At 39.5% G+C, this 19,460-nt stretch overlaps 2 protein-coding genes across 3 annotated transcripts in view; both read right to left on the reverse strand.

Annotated features, from left to right (window-relative positions):
- The window catches only part of LOC135084158 (facilitated trehalose transporter Tret1-like), a 16,735-nt gene extending 4,454 nt beyond the window's left edge, over window positions 1-12,281 (reverse strand). Inside the window, exons 1-4 of the mRNA XM_063978904.1 lie at window positions 11,977-12,281; window positions 3,018-3,128; window positions 2,326-2,461; window positions 1-61 (exon numbers count right to left, since the gene is read on the reverse strand). The exon at window positions 1-61 is cut by the window's left edge and continues 112 nt beyond it. Coding sequence (XP_063834974.1) covers window positions 1-61; window positions 2,326-2,461; window positions 3,018-3,065 — 245 coding nt within the window. The 5' untranslated portion in view covers window positions 3,066-3,128; window positions 11,977-12,281. The remainder of the gene's footprint in view (window positions 62-2,325; window positions 2,462-3,017; window positions 3,129-11,976) is intronic.
- Window positions 12,282-13,314: 1,033 nt separating this feature from the next.
- On the reverse strand, window positions 13,315-19,082 carry LOC135084262 (uncharacterized). 2 transcript variants are annotated; one of them, XM_063979046.1, is made up of 2 exons: window positions 18,986-19,082; window positions 13,315-15,131 (listed from the first exon to the last, which is right to left on the reverse strand). In XM_063979046.1, the coding sequence occupies exons 1-2, from the start codon at window positions 19,035-19,037 to the stop codon at window positions 14,758-14,760; spliced, it is 426 nt and encodes a 141-aa protein (XP_063835116.1). In that variant the 5' UTR covers window positions 19,038-19,082; the 3' UTR covers window positions 13,315-14,757. The 2 variants fall into 2 exon arrangements, with proteins under 2 accessions (XP_063835116.1, XP_063835115.1); XM_063979045.1 differs by lacking the exon at window positions 18,986-19,082 and adding an exon at window positions 18,550-18,647.
- Between the last annotated feature and the right edge of the window lie 378 nt (window positions 19,083-19,460).

The raw sequence follows: 19,460 nt of genomic DNA on the forward strand, positions 1-19,460 counted from the left end.
CGCTGCAGGCTGAACGGAGCTACCACGATGCCACTGATGAGCGCCAGGCCCAGGATCGAGGCTGGAAGAAGCAGTATGCAGATTGAGCTTGAACCCAACCAGTGAATGTCAAGTTTTTCTCGGGGAAAATTAATTGTCATTGGACCTGCAACGAAATTAATCAGAAGAACATAGGAGGAGTTCGAACTTCGAAGCTAAGGTTTTTATTGGCGGTCAAGCTGTAGATCCTGTCTACACAGGAGTTGCAGTGGTGGGAACGAGAGGTGGGAATAGTCCCGTAGATTGAGCTTGAACATAAAATTGATTGATGATTGATTATTACAATTTCCTTTTGACTTTCTCAGGTACCAGTAAAGTTGTGACTGTAGAAGAAGCAAAGTCCTCTCATCATTATAATTTCAGCCACAGGACCACTGCTAAACAGAGATTCCCCATGGAAAAGACAGTTGCTAATTAAGTATAGAGAGATCTAGAGAGAATAGAGGGAAGAGTTACGTAAGTCTTTCTTTCCAGTCTTTGTAGCGTCCTTCGTGCGTTTATGTAGGTTTAAGTAAAAACTACATCATCATCATCATCATTTAAGCCACAGGACATCCATTGCTGAACATAGGCCTCCCCCAATGACTTCTACCTTCGCCTTCCTGCTACCTTTATCAGGTCATCGGTCCACCTTGTGGGTGGACGTGCCACGCTGTATTTTCCGGTACGTGGCCTCCACTCCAGAACCTTGCTGCCCCATCGGCCGTCAGTTCTGCGTACTATGTGCCCTGCCCATTGCCACTTCAGCTTGCTAATCCGTGACTGTCATTCATCCGTGGCTGTCAGTGACTTCAGTTCGTTTACGGATCTCCTTATTTCTGATTTGATCTCGTAAAGAAACACCGAGCATAGCCCTTTCTATAGCACGCTATGCAACTTTAAAAACTACAACCATTACGAGTAGGTATATTACTTCAATCCTACATTAAATCGGTGTATGTCATTATCGGTGTTTGACATGCATGCGGGAAATATAACGTAGGTACCCGTATAGTAACTACTACCTGGTGCAATCAATCAGTCTAGAAGATAAACTGATTAATCGCCTCCGACAAACAAACGTTTGTTTTTTTACCGCTTTAAAACGTATTTGACATTCATTGTGACTCGCATTAGCATCTTCGACCTTGACATTATAGTAGAAGTGTTTGGTAAATACACTCATTTATTACGCAATGCAATATTTCTGCGATATCTTGATATTTATACAAATAAATCAAAGTGGCAGACTATAAATTTTGGCTATATGTATTTACGATCCACATAGACAAACATTCTTTTTTCGTTTATCTGTATGAATTTTGCAAGCTTTTATACCAAAACTTAAACATTCCTACTAAATACCTTGCTGAAATTACTACAAGGTGGATCGACGACCTCATAAAGGTAGCAAGAAGGCACGCTGGATGCAAGCCTCTACCAACCGGTCAATCGGTCAATATGGAAATTATTGGGGGCGGCCTATGTCCAGCAGTGGACGTCCTACGGCTGAAAAGATGATGACTACTTATGAATTGCTGAAATAATGTTTAGACCAACAAGAGCTTAGGAAACAAACTGTCAATGCACTGACTTAAAGATTGTTATCATAACTAGCTGCGGGAATAACAACTAGTGTCGATACCAAATTATTATATTATTACAAGTGTTTTGTATTAAGAAACAAATAATAAATAATAATAATACACTCAAAGTAGGCTTACAAAACAACTGACGCATGTCTATGGTAATTTGAGATCGGATTGAAACATTATAATTTGCAGAAAATTATTAGTTTCCCACACCGACAACGTTATTAAAGCTATATTTGGAACTGATATAACATAATTAGCCATATTTGGCTTTAGGTAATCAAAGATCAGTGAAGAGGTAGAAATATTAAACTTTACAATTATATGGAAGTTTCCAGTGAGTACATCTCAAATCTCACAATAGTGCTACAATCATGGGTAGTCTTGCCTGGAGTCTTTCAGGAGTTCTGAATAATTTTATTTTGCGATGTGCTCTTTCTAAAAAAAGCTTTTCAAGAAAAAAATCCAGGTAACTTATTTTTTTTCGAATCAAAGGACTAATATGATGATGACATTTGATCTCTACTGCAGGAACACGACTCTCTTATTTACTTGATCCAAATGGATATTTCTTCCTCAATCGATTACCTACCGCATCCACGGCCCACGGGAAGAGTGGGCGTAATATTTTTACTCCTCATGAACTATAAAATGGGAAATGACTGTTCTAGCAGTTTTAATAGGTCGTCTGACAGTTAAATAAGCAAGTACAAACCTATCCACGACTCGTGTTCTGGTGTGAGCTGGACAGCCGAGCCTGGTTCCCGTAGCTGCACCAGCAGCACTCCAGGGTACGCGATGTTGGCGCCGGTGCCGATCATGTACAGCACTATGCCGCTTACTGCTAGCAGCTGGGGGAAGATGTGGTTTAGTTTAGAACCGACAATAGCTAAGGTGTAGGACTGGTCGACGACTCGAGATCTGAGGAACGCTGGTTCGAACCCCGCCGCCATTGGACTATTATGTTGTGTTTGTGGTGCACCGTATATTTAGTACGAGGGGTCAACATTTTTCTTGAAAAATAAGTTATAGAATTCTAGATGTCGTCACATCTACCTCTACCAACATCTTACCTAAGTCTGTCGTCATAACAACAATGTTAACAGCATTATTGTGTTCCGGCAGTTAGAGGTAAGATAGCCAGTTCTTCCTTAGTTGAGGATTCCGGGTGAAGCTCGCTTCCACCTTCGGCCTGATCGTCACTTACCATCAGGTGAGATACAGTCCAAGAGCTTCCTCGTTGTGGATAAAAAAAAACATTGCCAAGGGCTCCAGGCAAATGGGACTAATGTTATTATGCAAATTTCAGGCCTATAAGTTCTAAATAAACTGACACAATAAGTCATTAAACCTTTATTTAGAGCTACCGCTTTTGGGATCGCAATGATACTATAAACTAGTAACTACCTGTTTTAGGAAAGGAGGCACCCTCTGTTTATGAACCCCCTCCGCCATCTTGGATGCTGATATTTTATGCTACCTTCACTGAAAGTGTAGTTTCATCGCATTCCTCACCGCCTGAAAAGATAAAAAACATTATTGCGGTTACGTTGTGGAAGGCAAGCCTTAGCCTAGGCGCAGACCATCGACTTTTAGTTGGCCTATACTTGGGCCCGATTCTAATTTGTATGAAGAATCGGCCGATACCAAATCCATGTAATGTGCACACTTCCGTATGGATGAACATGTATATGTTCATACTGATCAACAGCCCGACCAAACTATCGGCCAACTAAGAGCGCTTTCGTATTAGGGCGTTAGTAGCGCGACTGCAGCTCGGCAGCGGCGTTTTTATAATGTGAAGGCATGCATCTGCTGCATTCCGTTGTTACATAGTATGAAATTTTTGGCAGCGCGTCTGTCGCGCGTCTGTCGCGCGTTTGACGCGCGTTTGAGGCGCTGCTAAATCGTCTAAATGTGAAATTGCTCTAAAAGTCGGTGGTCTGCGCCTAGGTTTAGCGAGAGAAGTACTCGACTACACTTTTACCCGTTACAGTCTAGAAGTCACATTCGCATAATTAATTAATGTTGTTTAAGGCTGAGTTGCGCCACCAAACTTTGACCGTAATTATAACGATGACCGGTGATTTTGTATGGAGTTTGACACATTTTTGACGTTTGTTACAGTCAAAGTAAGATTTTTTTTTTTTTTTTTTATGTGATAGGAGGCAAACGAGCAAACGGATCACCTGATGGTAAGTGATTACCGTCGCCCATAGACACCCGCAGACCCAGGGGCGTTACAGGTGCGTTGCCGGCCTTTAAGGTAAAGATACGCTCTCCTCTTGAAAGCTTGCAGGTCGTATCCGTCCGGAAACACCGCAGACGACAGTCCATTCCACAGTTTGGTTGTACGGGGCAGAAAGTTTCTAGAGAAACGTACTGTTGTGGACTGCCAACCATCTAAGTGATGGGGGTGGAAGTGCTGTCGGGTAGATCGGTGGCGAAAAGTGGCGGCAGGAATAAGTCCGGATAATTCTTCGGAGCACTCCCCGTGATACATGCGATAGAATATGCACAGTGAGGATACATCTCTACGCAGCGCCAAGGGGTCAAGCCGATCCGAAATGTCCTGGCAGTCAACGATTCGAGCTGCTCTCCGTTCAATGCGGTCCAGAGGGAGAAGCTGGTACTGGGGCGCACCTGCCCAAAGATGAGAACAGTATTCCATATGAGGCCGAACCTGCGCCTTGTAAAGTTGCAGACGATGGGCTGGAGTGAAATACCGTCTCGATCTATTGAGCACACCAAGCTTCTTCGAGGCTAATTTAGCCTTACCCTCTAAATGACCACGGAACTGGACTTCGCTCGATATGTCGACACCAAGGATTCCGATATTGGCTGAGGCAGTTAGGGGAGTGCTCTCGAAACAGCGGGATACGACAAACGGCAACTTTTTGGCGGTGAACGCGCAAACTTGTGTCTTTGTAGGGTTAAATTGGACCAAATTGCGTCGACCCCAGTCTGAGACCTCCTTCAAGGAGGTTTCAATGTCGGACACAAGTTTGTTACGGCTCTCAATGACGTTCTCCCGAGAGATATTTGCGCGGCCGGTATAAGCGGCATCAACCGTGCTGTCGTCCGCATAGCAATGAATGCCGCTAATTTGCAGCATATCATTGATATGCAGAAGGAAGAGCGTAGGCGATAGCACACAGCCTTGGGGGACACCAGCATTCACAGACATAGAGTCTGAGCATTTGCTGTCGACAACGACCTTAATGCTTCTGTCTGCTAAAAAGCTGGCGACCCATCCGCATAATTTCTCGGGAAGCCCATAGGAAGGGAGCTTCGAAAGAAGCGCTTTGTGCCAAACCCGATCGAAGGCCTTCGCCATATCCAAACTGACCGCCAATGCTTCCCCCTTAGTCTCGATCGCCTGTGCCCAACAATGTGTCAAGTAGACCAGAAGATCACCAGCCGAGCGACCTCCACGGAAACCGTACTGTCGGTCACTTAGCAACTGGTGGGCATCCCAGCCTAAGTAGCATCATTAATTTGTCTATTTTAAATTTAAATGAGTTTAGCAGGTCAAGGTTGGTATTTCTACGTCAGAATTTCCAATCTATGTAACTCGAGCTTTCTCTATCCAATGGACAGGTTTCTCACACAGCGTTAACCTATTGCGGTTTTCCTTTTTACATAGGCTAGAAAAGGATCTATAACAACCAATATCTATGAGTGATGATGAGGCCGGATATCCGGCCTAAATTTACTATCCGGCCGGATACCGGATAGTAACTCACTATCCGGCCGGATACCGGATATTAAAAAACTACGACATTTTCCTATTAATAAAATGGAATACATACATTAATCTTTGAGGTAAATATCAATGAAATGGCTTATAATAATGACGGCTTTTATTTAAGGTCCAAAAAGTTACAAAAAATTCATATTAAGGCCTTTCAAAAAACTAATTTCTTTTTCTGGGCTAATCACTCTAATGACGAATACATAAATAGCAAACATCTGTTAATGTCGAAATATTGCCAAATAGGCGATCTTTTTTTCATTGATGGTCTGGTGACATAATGCATGCAGTTCAGTCAGATTACGCAGCAAGTAAAGTAATTTAATTTTCGCTATTCTATCACACACTCGCTATAGCAACCGAAATCAAACGAATTGATCTGCCCCGTAGACAAGTGGCAAAATCTGACATTCTATTCGGATGGATTCGGTTTCCGAAAAGTGTGACTAGTCTAGTCTACTAATAGACCCACTTCGGTTTGGCTTACCTGGCTTACCTGGAAGTCTTTAAATAGACTTCGGACGCAGGTTGGCCGTAGTAAGGACAATCTGGTCAGGTGGGGATTCTTGGATGGCTTAAAAAAACATGGAGTGTAGGTGCGGTTTTGTTCCCCAGTCGATGAAGCACCTGATGTCGTGCCCTGAGTGCCCGAGCAACTGCACTCAGGAGGATTTGATGAGTCTGCTGACAACGCCACTCTTGTGGCGGAGTTTTGGGTTGACACTGTGTAGGTTTGTTGTCGACACGAAAAGAAGAAAAAGATAGACCCACTGATCGCGTTCGAAGCACCTGTGCGGCGCTAAACTCGTCACGATATGCAACGAGATAATGGGCCAACTATCCGGCCGCCGGATATCCGGCTATCCGGCCTAGCAGCTGGCCGGATATCCGGTATCCGGTATCCGGCCAAACAACTATCCGTTTCATCTCTAATAAATACTACTTTTCATGAAACAAAAAATACGATACTAATGCCCGTTTTCACCATCAATCCCTCATTTTTAAGTGACCTCTATGGTAACACATAACAGGAATTTTGTTTTCATAGGGGTCACTTAAAAATTAGGGATTGATAGTAAAACGGGCATTAGTCTTATTAATTTCTGAAAAGTCGTTGTCAATCCTTAGGGTAGCAGCGCAGCGAAAGAAATCTCTTTGTTTTGGTCAGGGTTTTGGGCCGACGCTGGGTTTGTTGTCGACACGACAAGAAGAAGAAGGGTTGATTTTCTATATTATAGAAAATAGCCACAGACCACCATGAGTCATGCATATTTTCTATAAATAATATGCTTACTTTACAGCACTGATTACATAATTGTGCTCTACTACATCACTACATGTTAGAGGAAAATGAGTGGATAATTTTGCGTTTATACACAATTTATTTACTTGTCGTTATACTTATGTAATAGCTCGATTAAACTCATCATTATTATTTCAGCTAATGGCAGTCCATTTCTGGACAAAAGCCGCCATAGATAAGAAGAATAATAAATAGAAGAAGAAAGTGAAGAAAAACTTCACCAAAATTCATCAAAATAATTTTTGAGCCTTAAGCCTAAAACTGCACTATATCGGTCAGACTAAAAAATCTACAGACAGACTAAAAAATTGTTGCAAAATATTTTCTTATATGAACTTTAACAATGGCAAAGTTTAAAATAACCACATCATTTAAAATAACTCACGTTTCTAACCACAGTTTAAACCTTCAATCAAAGTAGGTAATTCAGGTCATTATGTTTGTAGCGTTTTGATTCAGACATGTGTAATAAATAGATCTAACGCATAAGCGTCAGTCAATGTCTGAGGTATGGGAGGGGCACGGGACGTCAAATCAAAATGTCAGCGAGACTTCAGATTTGTGTGCTTTATTGTCACGTCATCATCATCATCATCTCAGCCATAGGACGTCCACTGCTGAACATAGGCCTCCCCCAATGCTTTCCATGTTGCGCGGTTGGCCCTTCGTCCAGCGCCTTCCTGTCACGTCATAACCTGTCAAAATCTCCCGTGCCGCTTCCACACCTCAGGCACTTCGGAACTATTCCCACCTCTCGTTCCCACCACTGCAACTCCTGTGTAGCCAGGATCTACAGCTTGACCGCCACAAAAACTCAACCAATGAAGGTCAAGTTTGTCCCGGGGGAAAGTTAAACTGTCATTGGACCCGCAACGAAATTAATCAGAAGAACATAGGAGGAGTTCGAAATTACCAAAACCTCAGGCACTGGCTGAGTTAAGCGGTAGACCTGTAATAGGTTGTAATTCTGGCGATGACATGTTCAGATGAATAGGCAAAAAAATGATGCAAACGACGCCATAGTTCCTTTTTCCTTGTAAGAACGTGTCGACATTTTTTGCTGATTCAAAAGAAGCAGTATGTCTTTAAAGATGTCATTGAGCAAAAATCTAGGACTGGGTAGCACCAACTTACTTTAACTTTGACAAACTCCTAATTTTGACCGTAACTTTAACGATAACCGGTGTTTTTTGTATGTAATTATTTGAAAAGTAAGTTGGTGCAACCGAGCCATAATCTTCAGCTGATTTTAAAGTGCGAACGAGAATTGTGCTCTAGGTAGACCTTAAAATGATTGACAATATTATTTTATGTTGCAAGAACGTTCTGTAATCACAAACGCAGTTATTTTTTAGTTTGATTAACAGGAACCTTTCTCTCCACACAATTGCAAAATTAATTAGGACAGTATTTGTTAGCCAACAGTTTGATTAGTGGTGAAACCGAAATTGGAGTTATTACAATGGTTAACTGGTAGAGAGTGCCATACGTACGGCATTAAGTTCGCCTTTTGTACTGTAATTTTCTTGTGTGCAATAAAGCTTTAAACAAAATTAATTAATGCTACTGCCAACGCCACTCTTGTAGCGGAGCTTTGGGCTGACACTACAAGAAGAAAATAAGTATCTATAATATGTATAAAATACTATAATTTGCTCGTAGTATGTACATATTTTTTAAAAGTAAGAACGAGTCTTCTTCTTCTTATCGTGGAGACAACAAACCTACATAGTGTCAGCCCAAAACTCCGCTACAAAAGTGGCGTTGTCAGCATGTATGTACTACCTATGTAAGTATTAAATTATCATGAAGCATTTTTCTGAAAAACTTGAAAACCCACACAAATTTTTTCATGAGTGATAAGTTATTGAAAAGCATACACATTGATTTAAAGGAGAGGTAGGTAGTAATAGCATTTTATAAGTGGACAGATAAACTGACTGACAAGGGGGAAATCCAAGCAAGTGGATAGGTACTACAAAATAACAAAAGTATAACATACCATTAAGGATAACCTAACCTCAAATGCGTTGTTTTGTTGTAATTCAGCTTTTCATCATTGTTTTAGATTTTAGGATTACCTAACTAAAATGCTGGAATTTGTCAAATTGTAAAATAATGGAAAGAGCGCTGAAAATCATACATGTTCGTTCGTTCGTTTCAGCCAAATGACGTCCACTGCTGGACAAAGGCCTCTCCCAAGGGTTTCCACCACGACACTGTGTAGGTAGTGTTAGGTTTAGGGTGTTGAAGACGGCAGTAGAAATTAAGTGAAGTGGTGCTAGGCGCATCCAAGTACCTACTTCCGCGACCTATACCAGATCTTTGTTACACCTACCTACATGTATGTAGCCTCATGTAATGGACCCATACCTAAATTAAAATCTGAAATTGTGAAAAATGTCACAGGAAACTTTACGCTTTTCACAGCTGCCACAGGTGCTAAAGAAGTAGGATATACGAGTATACTTTGTCGTACTTAATTAGTTTAGTCTAGTAATCTCTACATAGAGAACTATGCAAAATAGTGAAAGTAGGTGCTCCGGTACTAGCTCGAAAGGCGCGAGTTGTGCAATGCATTTGGACCATGCTTTAACTAAAAGTCTAGCGTAGGTGATGACTATGACTTACGATACTATGTAGTATAATAATACTCGTAACTTAACGTCTGGCATACTAGATGACATGATAGAATACCTATTTAAATTCAAATCTTTATTAGTCTGTAGGCAGGCTCTTTTTAGAGCACACATTACGTGTCAAAATACATCTTGCTCTACCACCACTTTGACACAACGTTTGACTGGTGCTGACAAGAAGCGAAATACAGAAGATAGAATTTTCATAACGGGACTATTCCCACCTCTCGATCCCACCGCTGCAACTCCTGTGTAGCCAGGATCTACAGCTTGACCGCCAATAAAAACCCAACCAGTGACGGTCAAGTTTTGTCCCGGAGGAAAGTTTAAACTATCATAGGACCCGCGACAAAATTTTACTTAAAACTCTTGGGATTACATTACAAACGGACTTTTCTTTATTTATCTGATAGATAGGACTGATAGTTTATTGGGTAATCTATATTGCATGTGTGATCAATTCGAGGGTCGGAAACTATCGCAATACCTGACCGCTTACTTAACTGATTGAACAAACCACGTCAGTTAAATTGCTTTGGGAATGTTATCAGTCTATGTTAGAAGGTTATTTTGGTAAATTGGGCCCAATTACTTAAAAGTAATTTGATTAGTTGACCCATATTTTACTCTATAATGTTTCAGCTGTTAGCAGATTATTTCATGAACCATAAAAGATAGACAGTTGTATTTTTATCAAAAATCTTATTCTACATTTGTAACTTTTATTTTTCTCTCTTTGTTTCTCACACAAGTCAAAAGACTTGGCATTTTTATGGATATGTTCTGAATTGGCAGAGCAATAAAGATTTTCCTTATGGAGTCAATTGATTGTAATGTACGTACATACATACAGACATTGTAAATTACCGTGTTGTTTCAATCAGACAATCAAAGGCATCTATTGCAATAAAAAGTTTATGGGTTCGTCCCATTGCATGTTAGATCAACTAATATGGAATGTGTTGGGTTTTTATACTTCCAGTTTATTAAGACATCTAATAACAATACTCACAAACACTAGGTACATAATCTCAACACTAGCCCATAGTATTGTCCCGGAGCAGTAGTTAGTATCTAATGTACCTACTATGTAGAGACGTGTAAAAGTGCTCTATAAAAGTCTACATATTATTTTTAATTTACGAATTTTCATTAATGTCTTATTCCATAGACGTAACTAAACCTACATAAGCTAAATTACATAGTATCACTGATAGACCTGGGACAATTTACTAAATACGCGCTTGCATCGTGTATTCTTAATCGAATATACTTAGTCGCTACAAATATCATATATCAGATTAAAGTTAAATGATATATAGATAGTTTCTGTTGAGTCTAGGTTATCTCAGTTAGCAGCTGGACACACAGACTGATTGCGAGTGTGTTATCGGTCTCTACCGAAACTACAGACGCGTCTCTACATCATACACTAATATTGTGCTAATAAGTGTTTTAACGCGAAAGGTTGTGAGGGTGGATGGATGTTTGTTTTTTCTTCCTTCACTTAAACACTACTGGATGGATTTTGATGTGACCTTGCATTGTTATAGTAGCTTATTACACGTGGTTAAAGCCGTGGACAGAAACGAATTAGTTATGCACTCCAAGAGTATCAGGGTTATAATAACGTCTATCATTCCCGGAATGTCCTTGGACATGTAACATAAGTAACCCACAAAGGTGACAGGCCAAATGGTGCTAGTGGCGGACTACCGCAGTTATACCCCATCCGCTGGACTGTGTATTATGTTGAACCCACCCTGAATTATTTAGATTAACTGGAAGTGGAATGCTAGTTATTTCTCATTTTCAAATTGATTCAAATCTGCTAATCATCTTTCTAACCAATCTGGAATTCGAACCCTGAACCTTTGAGCTCCAACGACTCGAGATTGCAACTGACTGACCACTAGTGCCTTTTTCCCGTGATGCGGATTTCTGATCCGCATGCGGGCTGCCCGCATTTCATTATTTCATACATGTATTTCCTATTACGCGGACGATCTGAAATTTGCATCACAGGAAAAAGATTAGACGTGACGTGTGAACATGTTCTGATTTCCATTATTTATTATGTATAAATAATATATCAACATAGTTGCGTTGACGTAAGTTACTCGTAAATTGTGCAAAGCGAATTCTTATCACTGTGCCATGTTACATTTGTGTTTTGTAAATAAATTCGTTTATGGTCCAATACGTACATTGGATTTTATGATCCAATGTACGTTGGTAGTATACCTAAATCAGGTTTTCCCTGAGTACCCTCGAGGCTCGGAGGACCCCGAATACGGAAAACATGGTTAATAATTTTGTATTTTTTTAATATTTTCAGAATTTGTGAGGATGATTTTTCGTTAATTAAGCTATTGAATGATTTTTCTATTAAAACAAAAGTTAAAAAAATAACTTTTAGACTTATGTTTTTGATAAAAAATAGACGACACAAACACGTTCCACGTAGCTAGTGATTGTTAACGCAGTTGTTTACATTATTTTTACAGTTATTTTTAAAGCTGACATTACTCGTAAACCATCTCCAACAAGTAATCATTTCATCACAGACAGTTGATTTGCTCGTCTTAAAATAATTACAGAAATAGAAACGAAGAAATAAATCTAACTCAATTAAAAAGATTTACAAAAGTAATCAAAATCCACACTCACCGCTTTCACGTGCAATAAATTGGCTCGGCGATATTTTTTACGGCGAATAAAAAACCAAACGCATTGTTCCTCCTTGATAACTTCAATCTCACACTCACTTGTTTTCTTTTAAATGTAATGAAACCTTTTTTTAAACTGCCCGAAACGCATTAAAAAAAGAAAACTTTTTATTTTATTCATAAAACCACAGATAAAATTAAATCCAATTCAAAAATTGAATTTTGAAATTCGAACGCGTTGTTTTTTTCCGCATGCGGCGTGCGACTTGACGCTCAGCTGAGGGCACACTGGGGTCGACAACATGTGCTCATGTGGTCCAAGCAAGCATACTAGGAAGTAGTGAGTCAGTGTTGCTATGGTGTGTTCCGTACTTAATATTGTAGGCACGTGGTTGAAGAAATTCAGATTTTTCCGGGAACCGTTAGAATTTCGTCTAGGATCTACCTACCTAGGTATGAAAAAAAAAAGAGATTCGCTATCGTCTGATAATATTATAATCAATTTTTAATTTCAGAGAAAAGGCATCGCTGGTGTCGAAAAATTCGGGTCTGTTAGTGAAACATTAAAATCACAAAAAAAACTTTACCTATTGGATTAACCTTTACCAATATTCAAATTGAAATAAGTAGGTAGACTCTGAAATAAAGTAAACAAATCATTTAAGTTTTACAATAAAATTCTCCGACTGAATCCTAATTTCAGTGATGTAATTACAGCGTTATGTTGATTCTACCTCATTGTCTCATTTCAAATTGATCAAACATTCCCAATATTATCTATTCTCGCTTATTAAATAATAATATCGATTGCATGCTTCAAGATCATGTTAACTTGTATAATTATGACTAGCTCTTTGCCGCGGCTGCGCTCGCGAATGTTTTAATTTCCGTAATACAGGGAGACGGGACATCGATACAAACGGAAATACATCCTGAAACTCTACAGCCCCTCCAGACAAAGGATCAATCTCGACAGTTTTTTTGTAATCGCTTCGGATTTTTATCATTGATAGCCTATACCTAGGTTCCCTAGGAGTATTATATTTAATTTTATTTATATTACACTAGCTTTCCGCCCGCGGCTTCGCCCGCGTGGAATTTTGTCTGCCACAGCAAAACTTTATCGCGCGCGTCCATTTAAAAAACCGGGATAATAACTATCCTTTGTTTGTCTATAAAAACTATCCCGAGACTCAAACTATCTCTATGCCAAATTTTATCAAAATCGATTCAGTGGTTTATGCGTGAAAGCAAAAGACAGACAGACAGAGTTACTTTCGCATTTATAATATTAGTACATAGATTTCATACCCACTACAAATTAAACACAAAAAAATAATAATTTTCACATTGTTTATTTCATCCCACGTACAAAATATCAAGATCACATCGAATAAATAACAGAACTATCTTTTCACTTAGTTTTTTAGGAAATATTTTTTTTAGTTTTTTATAATCAGTAGAAAAAACAGATTTTATTAAATAATTCAGTTAAAATTATTCCGTTTCATTCACCAAAAGCAATTTATAACTTTTAATGACCCCATCAATTTATGGCATAACCGTTAAACTTGTATTTTTATTGTAAAATTAATATTCACTAAAATATTTATTTCTATGTCGTCTCTCTCAACTGGCTGTTTTTTTAGAGTTAGAATTTAATAAAAAACTACGTCTTACGATAAGTTCTTATCAAAATTAAATACACATTTTTATTATTAAAGTTTTGCTATGGTAACTATTTGCAACAAAGTTATTCTACATTATTTTAAACGAAACAAAAACAAGTTAATTAATTCAATTGATAAAATAATTTAATAATATTTCTTTAAATTAAACTAAAAATAAATATGACTAGTTTATACACTTCCAGTAAAGTATACAGCGTACCTTTTACTTAGCATATTTAATACAAATAAAATATTTTTTAGTTCTTAGTTTTTTATAATTTTTATTAAGCTAGAAAGAGGTGGCGTCATATTTGGAAGGCCACACGAAGGTTGGTCTATAGATAGTTGGATGACCTGTTTTCTGTGCCCAGCAGTGGGACACCATGGGCCTTTAAAATCTATAGGAATAAAACATTAGATTGGACGTTGTCATCTATAACTCTCTACTAAAACGTTATAAAATATCTCCACCAAAAGATTAATAAATTAAATTAGAACAACGTTATACCTTACATATGTTTTTTTTTGTGCGTTTTATACTTAAAATAACTTCTACAGATGATGTAATATTAATAATTCTTACTGACTAATATACTCCACATTATTAAGCTCTGTATAAAAACTTAATTAATTATCTTAACATTGACCTTAATGTGTAAAACAGTGCCCGGCTGTTTTGTCGACATTTTGAATAAGTGTTCAGGCTCTATCATCATCATCATCATCATCATCTTTTCAGCTGTAACTGCTGAAGAGCCGAAACATGATTCTTAGTTAAAAGTAAAAGGGTTCAGGTCTTCATTAAAATGGTTTCTGTATCATCATCATATGGGCAGTGGTTTTTACATTTATTAGACACGCTCTTTGCTCAATGGAGTTTGGTAGAGCCAATATCGAATTTCGTCAAAACTCTACATTACTACTTATATCTTCAACTTATGTCGTCCTCGTCATGCAAAAAGACGACATCCTACTCACCCTACACCTGAGATGTCAAGTGTGCCTCACGAGCTTATGCGCCCGGTGTAGACACACCCTAAAAAAGTTTTTCTTTTAGATTTCTTTTTCTTACATGCCTGAAACCACCGAGCACCAACTCTACCTAAAATAGTTTAATAATCTGTGTACGGGAGCGGCGAGTTGCCAACACCATCTAGTGTCACTGGTCTGTAGTACTCCTTCATTTCGCCCCAACCGCGCGGTGCTACGTTGAAGTTGGGCCCACAGACAAGGGGTAGCCGGGGACTTTTTGGAGAAGCATAGACATCGTTGAGTTTTGTTGGCGCCATAGGCACGGGGATTTCGACGTTCTGTAGCGTTATGGTGGGGGGTGAGACGGGGAAGGGCTCCATTTTGGGGATGTAGGAGTGTTTTAGAGCCGATTTGGGGTAGGTCTTCTGGTTGCGTCCACTGGATGGCGGGCGGTAGGCTGTGTCGTGGTTCGCCACTGGCGTCGGCGTGGAGCAGGTGTTGGATGTGTTCCGACCTGGAATAGAAAACATGGAATGTTATTTAGGATTCCAAGATACCTACATCTTAGTTTGACGGCACTGTCTCTACAAATGGGTTCATGAGTGACCTTTTCACCATGTTTTTTTTTTATGCATAACAAGGCAGGTATTTCCGAGATAAACCTAGGAACATAATATTGTATTTATTGCTACGGTGCTACGGCGAAACGATTACGACATCAGTCATAACTATTACTCGTTCCTAAATTTTTCAAATGCCATGTTTCTTCCTAAATCTAAACACTAAACAGGTTCAACTGAAAAGTTTTGGCACTCTTGCATCATACTCTATTCTACATATTTTATACTAATCCATTATGATTTCGGGACGTGTTTTGATTTTTCCGAACTCTACGCGGAAAAAGCCGTGAGTGAACTCATTAAGTTCGATATAATTATTAATGTAGGTATAAGTATGTAATACGTATAATTAATTGTACTTACTACATATTACAATGGTGTGTATGTAATTAATTGAGTATGTAGTTGATTAATGTGTCGCTTTTACAGACACAGTACGTTAAGAGTAAGGACGTTGCAAACAATCTTTCAATCATCTGAAGGAAATAGGAAGTAGGTACACAGCGTGAATGAAGGATTTAATACAGCTTTGAAGCAGATACAAACCATTAAAAATAGATGATAGATCAGATCTAAGCCTAACAGTTCATAGTGATCTTTGAAAGTGTAACAAATCACATAGGTCATTTAGGACTTCCTATAATACAATGTTGAATGGAATTTAAAATCGTTAGGTAGCAGGGAAGCGCTGGACGCAGGCCGCTACCAATCGATCAACATGGAAAGCATTGGGAGAGGCCTATGTTCAGCAGTGGACGTCCTATGGCTGAAATGATGATGATGATGATGAATTGATGAATGGAATTTACTGTAGAAAAGTACTAAAGGCTCTGGCGCTCTGGCACACACTCTGATCATTGAAAAGCGGCGTTTACTAAATCATGTGGGAGAGTCACATAGCAAAGTCAAAGTCATACTACTATTCTATCACGTTTACCTCGCGTTACAGTTACGCCGCCGTACCTATAAATCGTTGTCATGAATCCATAACAAAGATGTAACTATCAAATAGTGATAATTATTATGTTTGCAAAGGGGAGTTATAGTATCAAGCAAGAGTTTAAAGAGCACGCTTATATAAGGTAAAGGTCTCCAAAACTTCCCCACGTGAGCCAAAGCCAACAAAGCATGTTTTTCAGTCAAGATAGGTTTTTTGTACGCTTCTATTAAATGTCTCCAAAATTACCTACCTCCCGTAGGTCTCAGCATGCTATGTGATGTTTTTCATAGGTTTTAAATGTCCGCTGAATTAATCAAGCTTAGAAAAACTCCTGACAGTACCGGAACAATGTATTTAATGACCTCTCCTATAGAATTTCTTTCTTGTTCCTGTGTTCGATTGTTTAGGCGTCGACTGTCCTTCCTTATGGCGCACGGAACTGATTTCTGATCCCAATTAATGTGATACTACACTGTTTTATCACAAGGGCATACTTAGATGACGGAACTAAATCTATGAACTTAAGATATTGTTGTTTTACATTGGCTTGTATAGTTTTTTTTTCAGTGACTATATTAACAATTAATTAATTACTTACGTTGATTGTTGGTGTTATTAGAATAAACTGGTTTTAAGACTATGAAAGTAATCTACGAATTTCATCACTATTAACACGCATATTGAGAGTGCCAATTAGAAGTAAATTAACTAATGTTTCTTTCTTATTATTTAGTTCTCTAGGTACGACAGATATTGTACTAATAAGTGATTATTTGGCAACAAAAATATAATAAGTAGTACTAAGGCCCAGAACGGACGGTGAAACGCAACTGCAATGAAACTGCAACTTTATGATAATTCTTATGAATGAAACTGAAAGTTGCAAACTGGTCGCGTCATGTCACCATGTGTGGTCTATCAACGGACGCTATGGCAGAAACTTAGATGCAACTCAAAAGTAAAGGAACTAGCAGTTGCAGTTTCGTTGCAGTTGCGTTTAAGAGTACTTAGCTACTCACAGCTTGACTCATTGATCTTCTCATTTTATATGTCACTTTAGATGTAGTACCTATAGCCACAGAATACATTGCTATAGCTTACTCTACACATGTTCGGGACAATATAAGTACACTTTAGAAACATTATTGCCTTATAAGTATTCTCTACCATGAAAATAATATGAAAATGGAAATAGGTAAACGACCTATTTGAAAATTTCTTCTAAATAACATGAATCATTTCAGCAACTCAGTACACACTAATCACAATCTTCCCTAAGGTCAAAAGAAACCTGTGGCCAATACATCTTGTGCATATTAATATCGTTCCTGGCGCTTCCCCAAGCTGTCAGTTGGGCTGTGCTTATTAATTGTCCCGTCAGTGCTGCTAAATATAAAGTTTGGAAGCTGTGGATCAAGTGTCTGATGGGAGATGACAGCTTGGCAGCTGTGTGATGATGTCGATGGAATCATCGCATGACGATTAATCGCAAAATACTTCATTACATGTTAACCACAGAGTTGATAACCATGGACAGGTGCTGGTTTGTTGCAATTTGGATGCCTTTGGAAGGAGTTCTGGCGTGTTCTGTAGCAGTATTTTCTTGGTTTGGAGGTCTTTTAAATAAACCTTTGTTCTTCTTCAGTTGAAAGGTCGTCAGTCGCAAACGCACGACTGACGCCTTCTCAAAACGTTTAATTTTAAGGAGTCGAAATAAATAATAAATAAATAAATCTTTGGAAAATTTCACACAGCGCCAGCTAGCCCCAAAGCCAAAGTAAGCAACTTAATGCTTGTGTTATGGATGCTAACTTAACGGATATACTACTTACATACTTTTTTTTAAATACATACATACATACATATTATATAGTAACACCCAGACCCGTCACAGAAATTAAAATTCATCATTTCAATTTCTGCCCGGCCGGAAATCGAACCCGGGACCTCTCGGCATAGTAGTCCGATCTGAACCACTACACCAAACGGCCGACAAAAACCCAAAGGGTCTACACTCTAATTACCCTTCTCACCTCTGCACCCACTTGCTATAATCCTGTTTTGGTAAACTCTTTGGAAGGAGTCCTAGCGTGTACCGTAGCAGTTCCAGACAAACGGTGGCATCAGGCTAAATTGTCGCATGGAGCATTACTACTGGGCCATCTTACCTCGTCCCTCGTGCACCCATTTGACTTGACCCCCGGCTCATATGGTTGCTGGATTCACTGAGGGATTTGGAGATCTCTAATCTGGGTGCTCCGATGCCAGGCTATAATTGCCTGTTTTGAGGAAAGAGCCCTAGTATGTAACGTCCTTATACATCATGTAGCATCTAAAGGCAGTTGTTGTAATAGTATAGGAGCGATTCTTACCTCGTCCCTCGTGCACCCACTTAACGGAGCGCTTCTTTCTGTTGACATACATGCTCTGCCCCCGGCTCATGTGGTTGCTGGAGTCGCTTAAAGACTTGGAGATGTGGAACTGTTCGATGCCAAGTTACTATCGCCTTTTTTGGGAAATCTTTTGGAAGTACCCTTAGCCCTAGCGTGTTCTGTAGCAGTATTGTCATTGATTAGACCCTTCTTACCTCGTCCCTCGTGCACCCACTTGATGGAGCGCTTAGAGACTTGGAGATATCGAGTTGGGGGTAGTCCGATGCCGGCACCATTAGTATTAGGCTATTATCGCCTGTTTTGGGAAAGCATTTGGAAGGAGTCTTAGCGAAACAACTAGCACAGTCAGACAGCGGCTTCAACTAGAATGTCATGCAAGTGATAGAAGCTATTCTGTGTCATCTTATGATCTTACCTCGTCCCTCGTGCACCCACTTGACGGAGCGCTTCTTCCTGTTGACGTACATGCTCTGCCCCCGGCTCACGTGGTTACTGGAGTCGCTCAGGGACTTGGAGATATCGAAGAATTCGTAGCGTGAATAGCGTTTACCTCAGTAGTAGTTTTTCCCAAGTAGAGACGTCAGCTAGCTAGCAAGCTAAACGGTGACCTCTAATGCTGCTATAATAAGACCAATTCTGGTGTCTTACCTCGTCCCCCGTGCACCCACTTGACGGAGCGCTTCTTCCTATTGACGTACATGCTCTGCCCCCGGCTCATGTGGTTGCTGGAGTCACTTAAAGACTTGGAGATGTGGAACGGTCCGATGCCAAGTTACTATCGTCTCTTTTAGGAAATCCTTTGGAAGTACCCTTAGCCCTAGCGTGTTCTGTAGCAGTATTGTCATTGATTAGACCCTTCTTACCTCGTCCCTCGTGCACCCACTTGATGG

The sequence above is a fragment of the Ostrinia nubilalis genome, chromosome 25, assembly GCF_963855985.1.
Source record: "Ostrinia nubilalis chromosome 25, ilOstNubi1.1, whole genome shotgun sequence".
NCBI lineage: Eukaryota > Metazoa > Arthropoda > Insecta > Lepidoptera > Crambidae > Ostrinia > Ostrinia nubilalis.

Excerpts from the sequence above, each read along its gene's own strand:
- LOC135084262 (XM_063979045.1), bottom strand. The coding sequence starts at position 18,619 with ATGAGCCGGGGGCAGAGCATGTATGTCAACAGAAAGAAGCGCTCCGTT. Across the intron at positions 15,132-18,549 it reads GTGGGTGCACGAGGGACGAG|GTCGGAACACATCCAACACC; the intron begins GTAAGAATCGCT and ends TTTCTATTCCAG.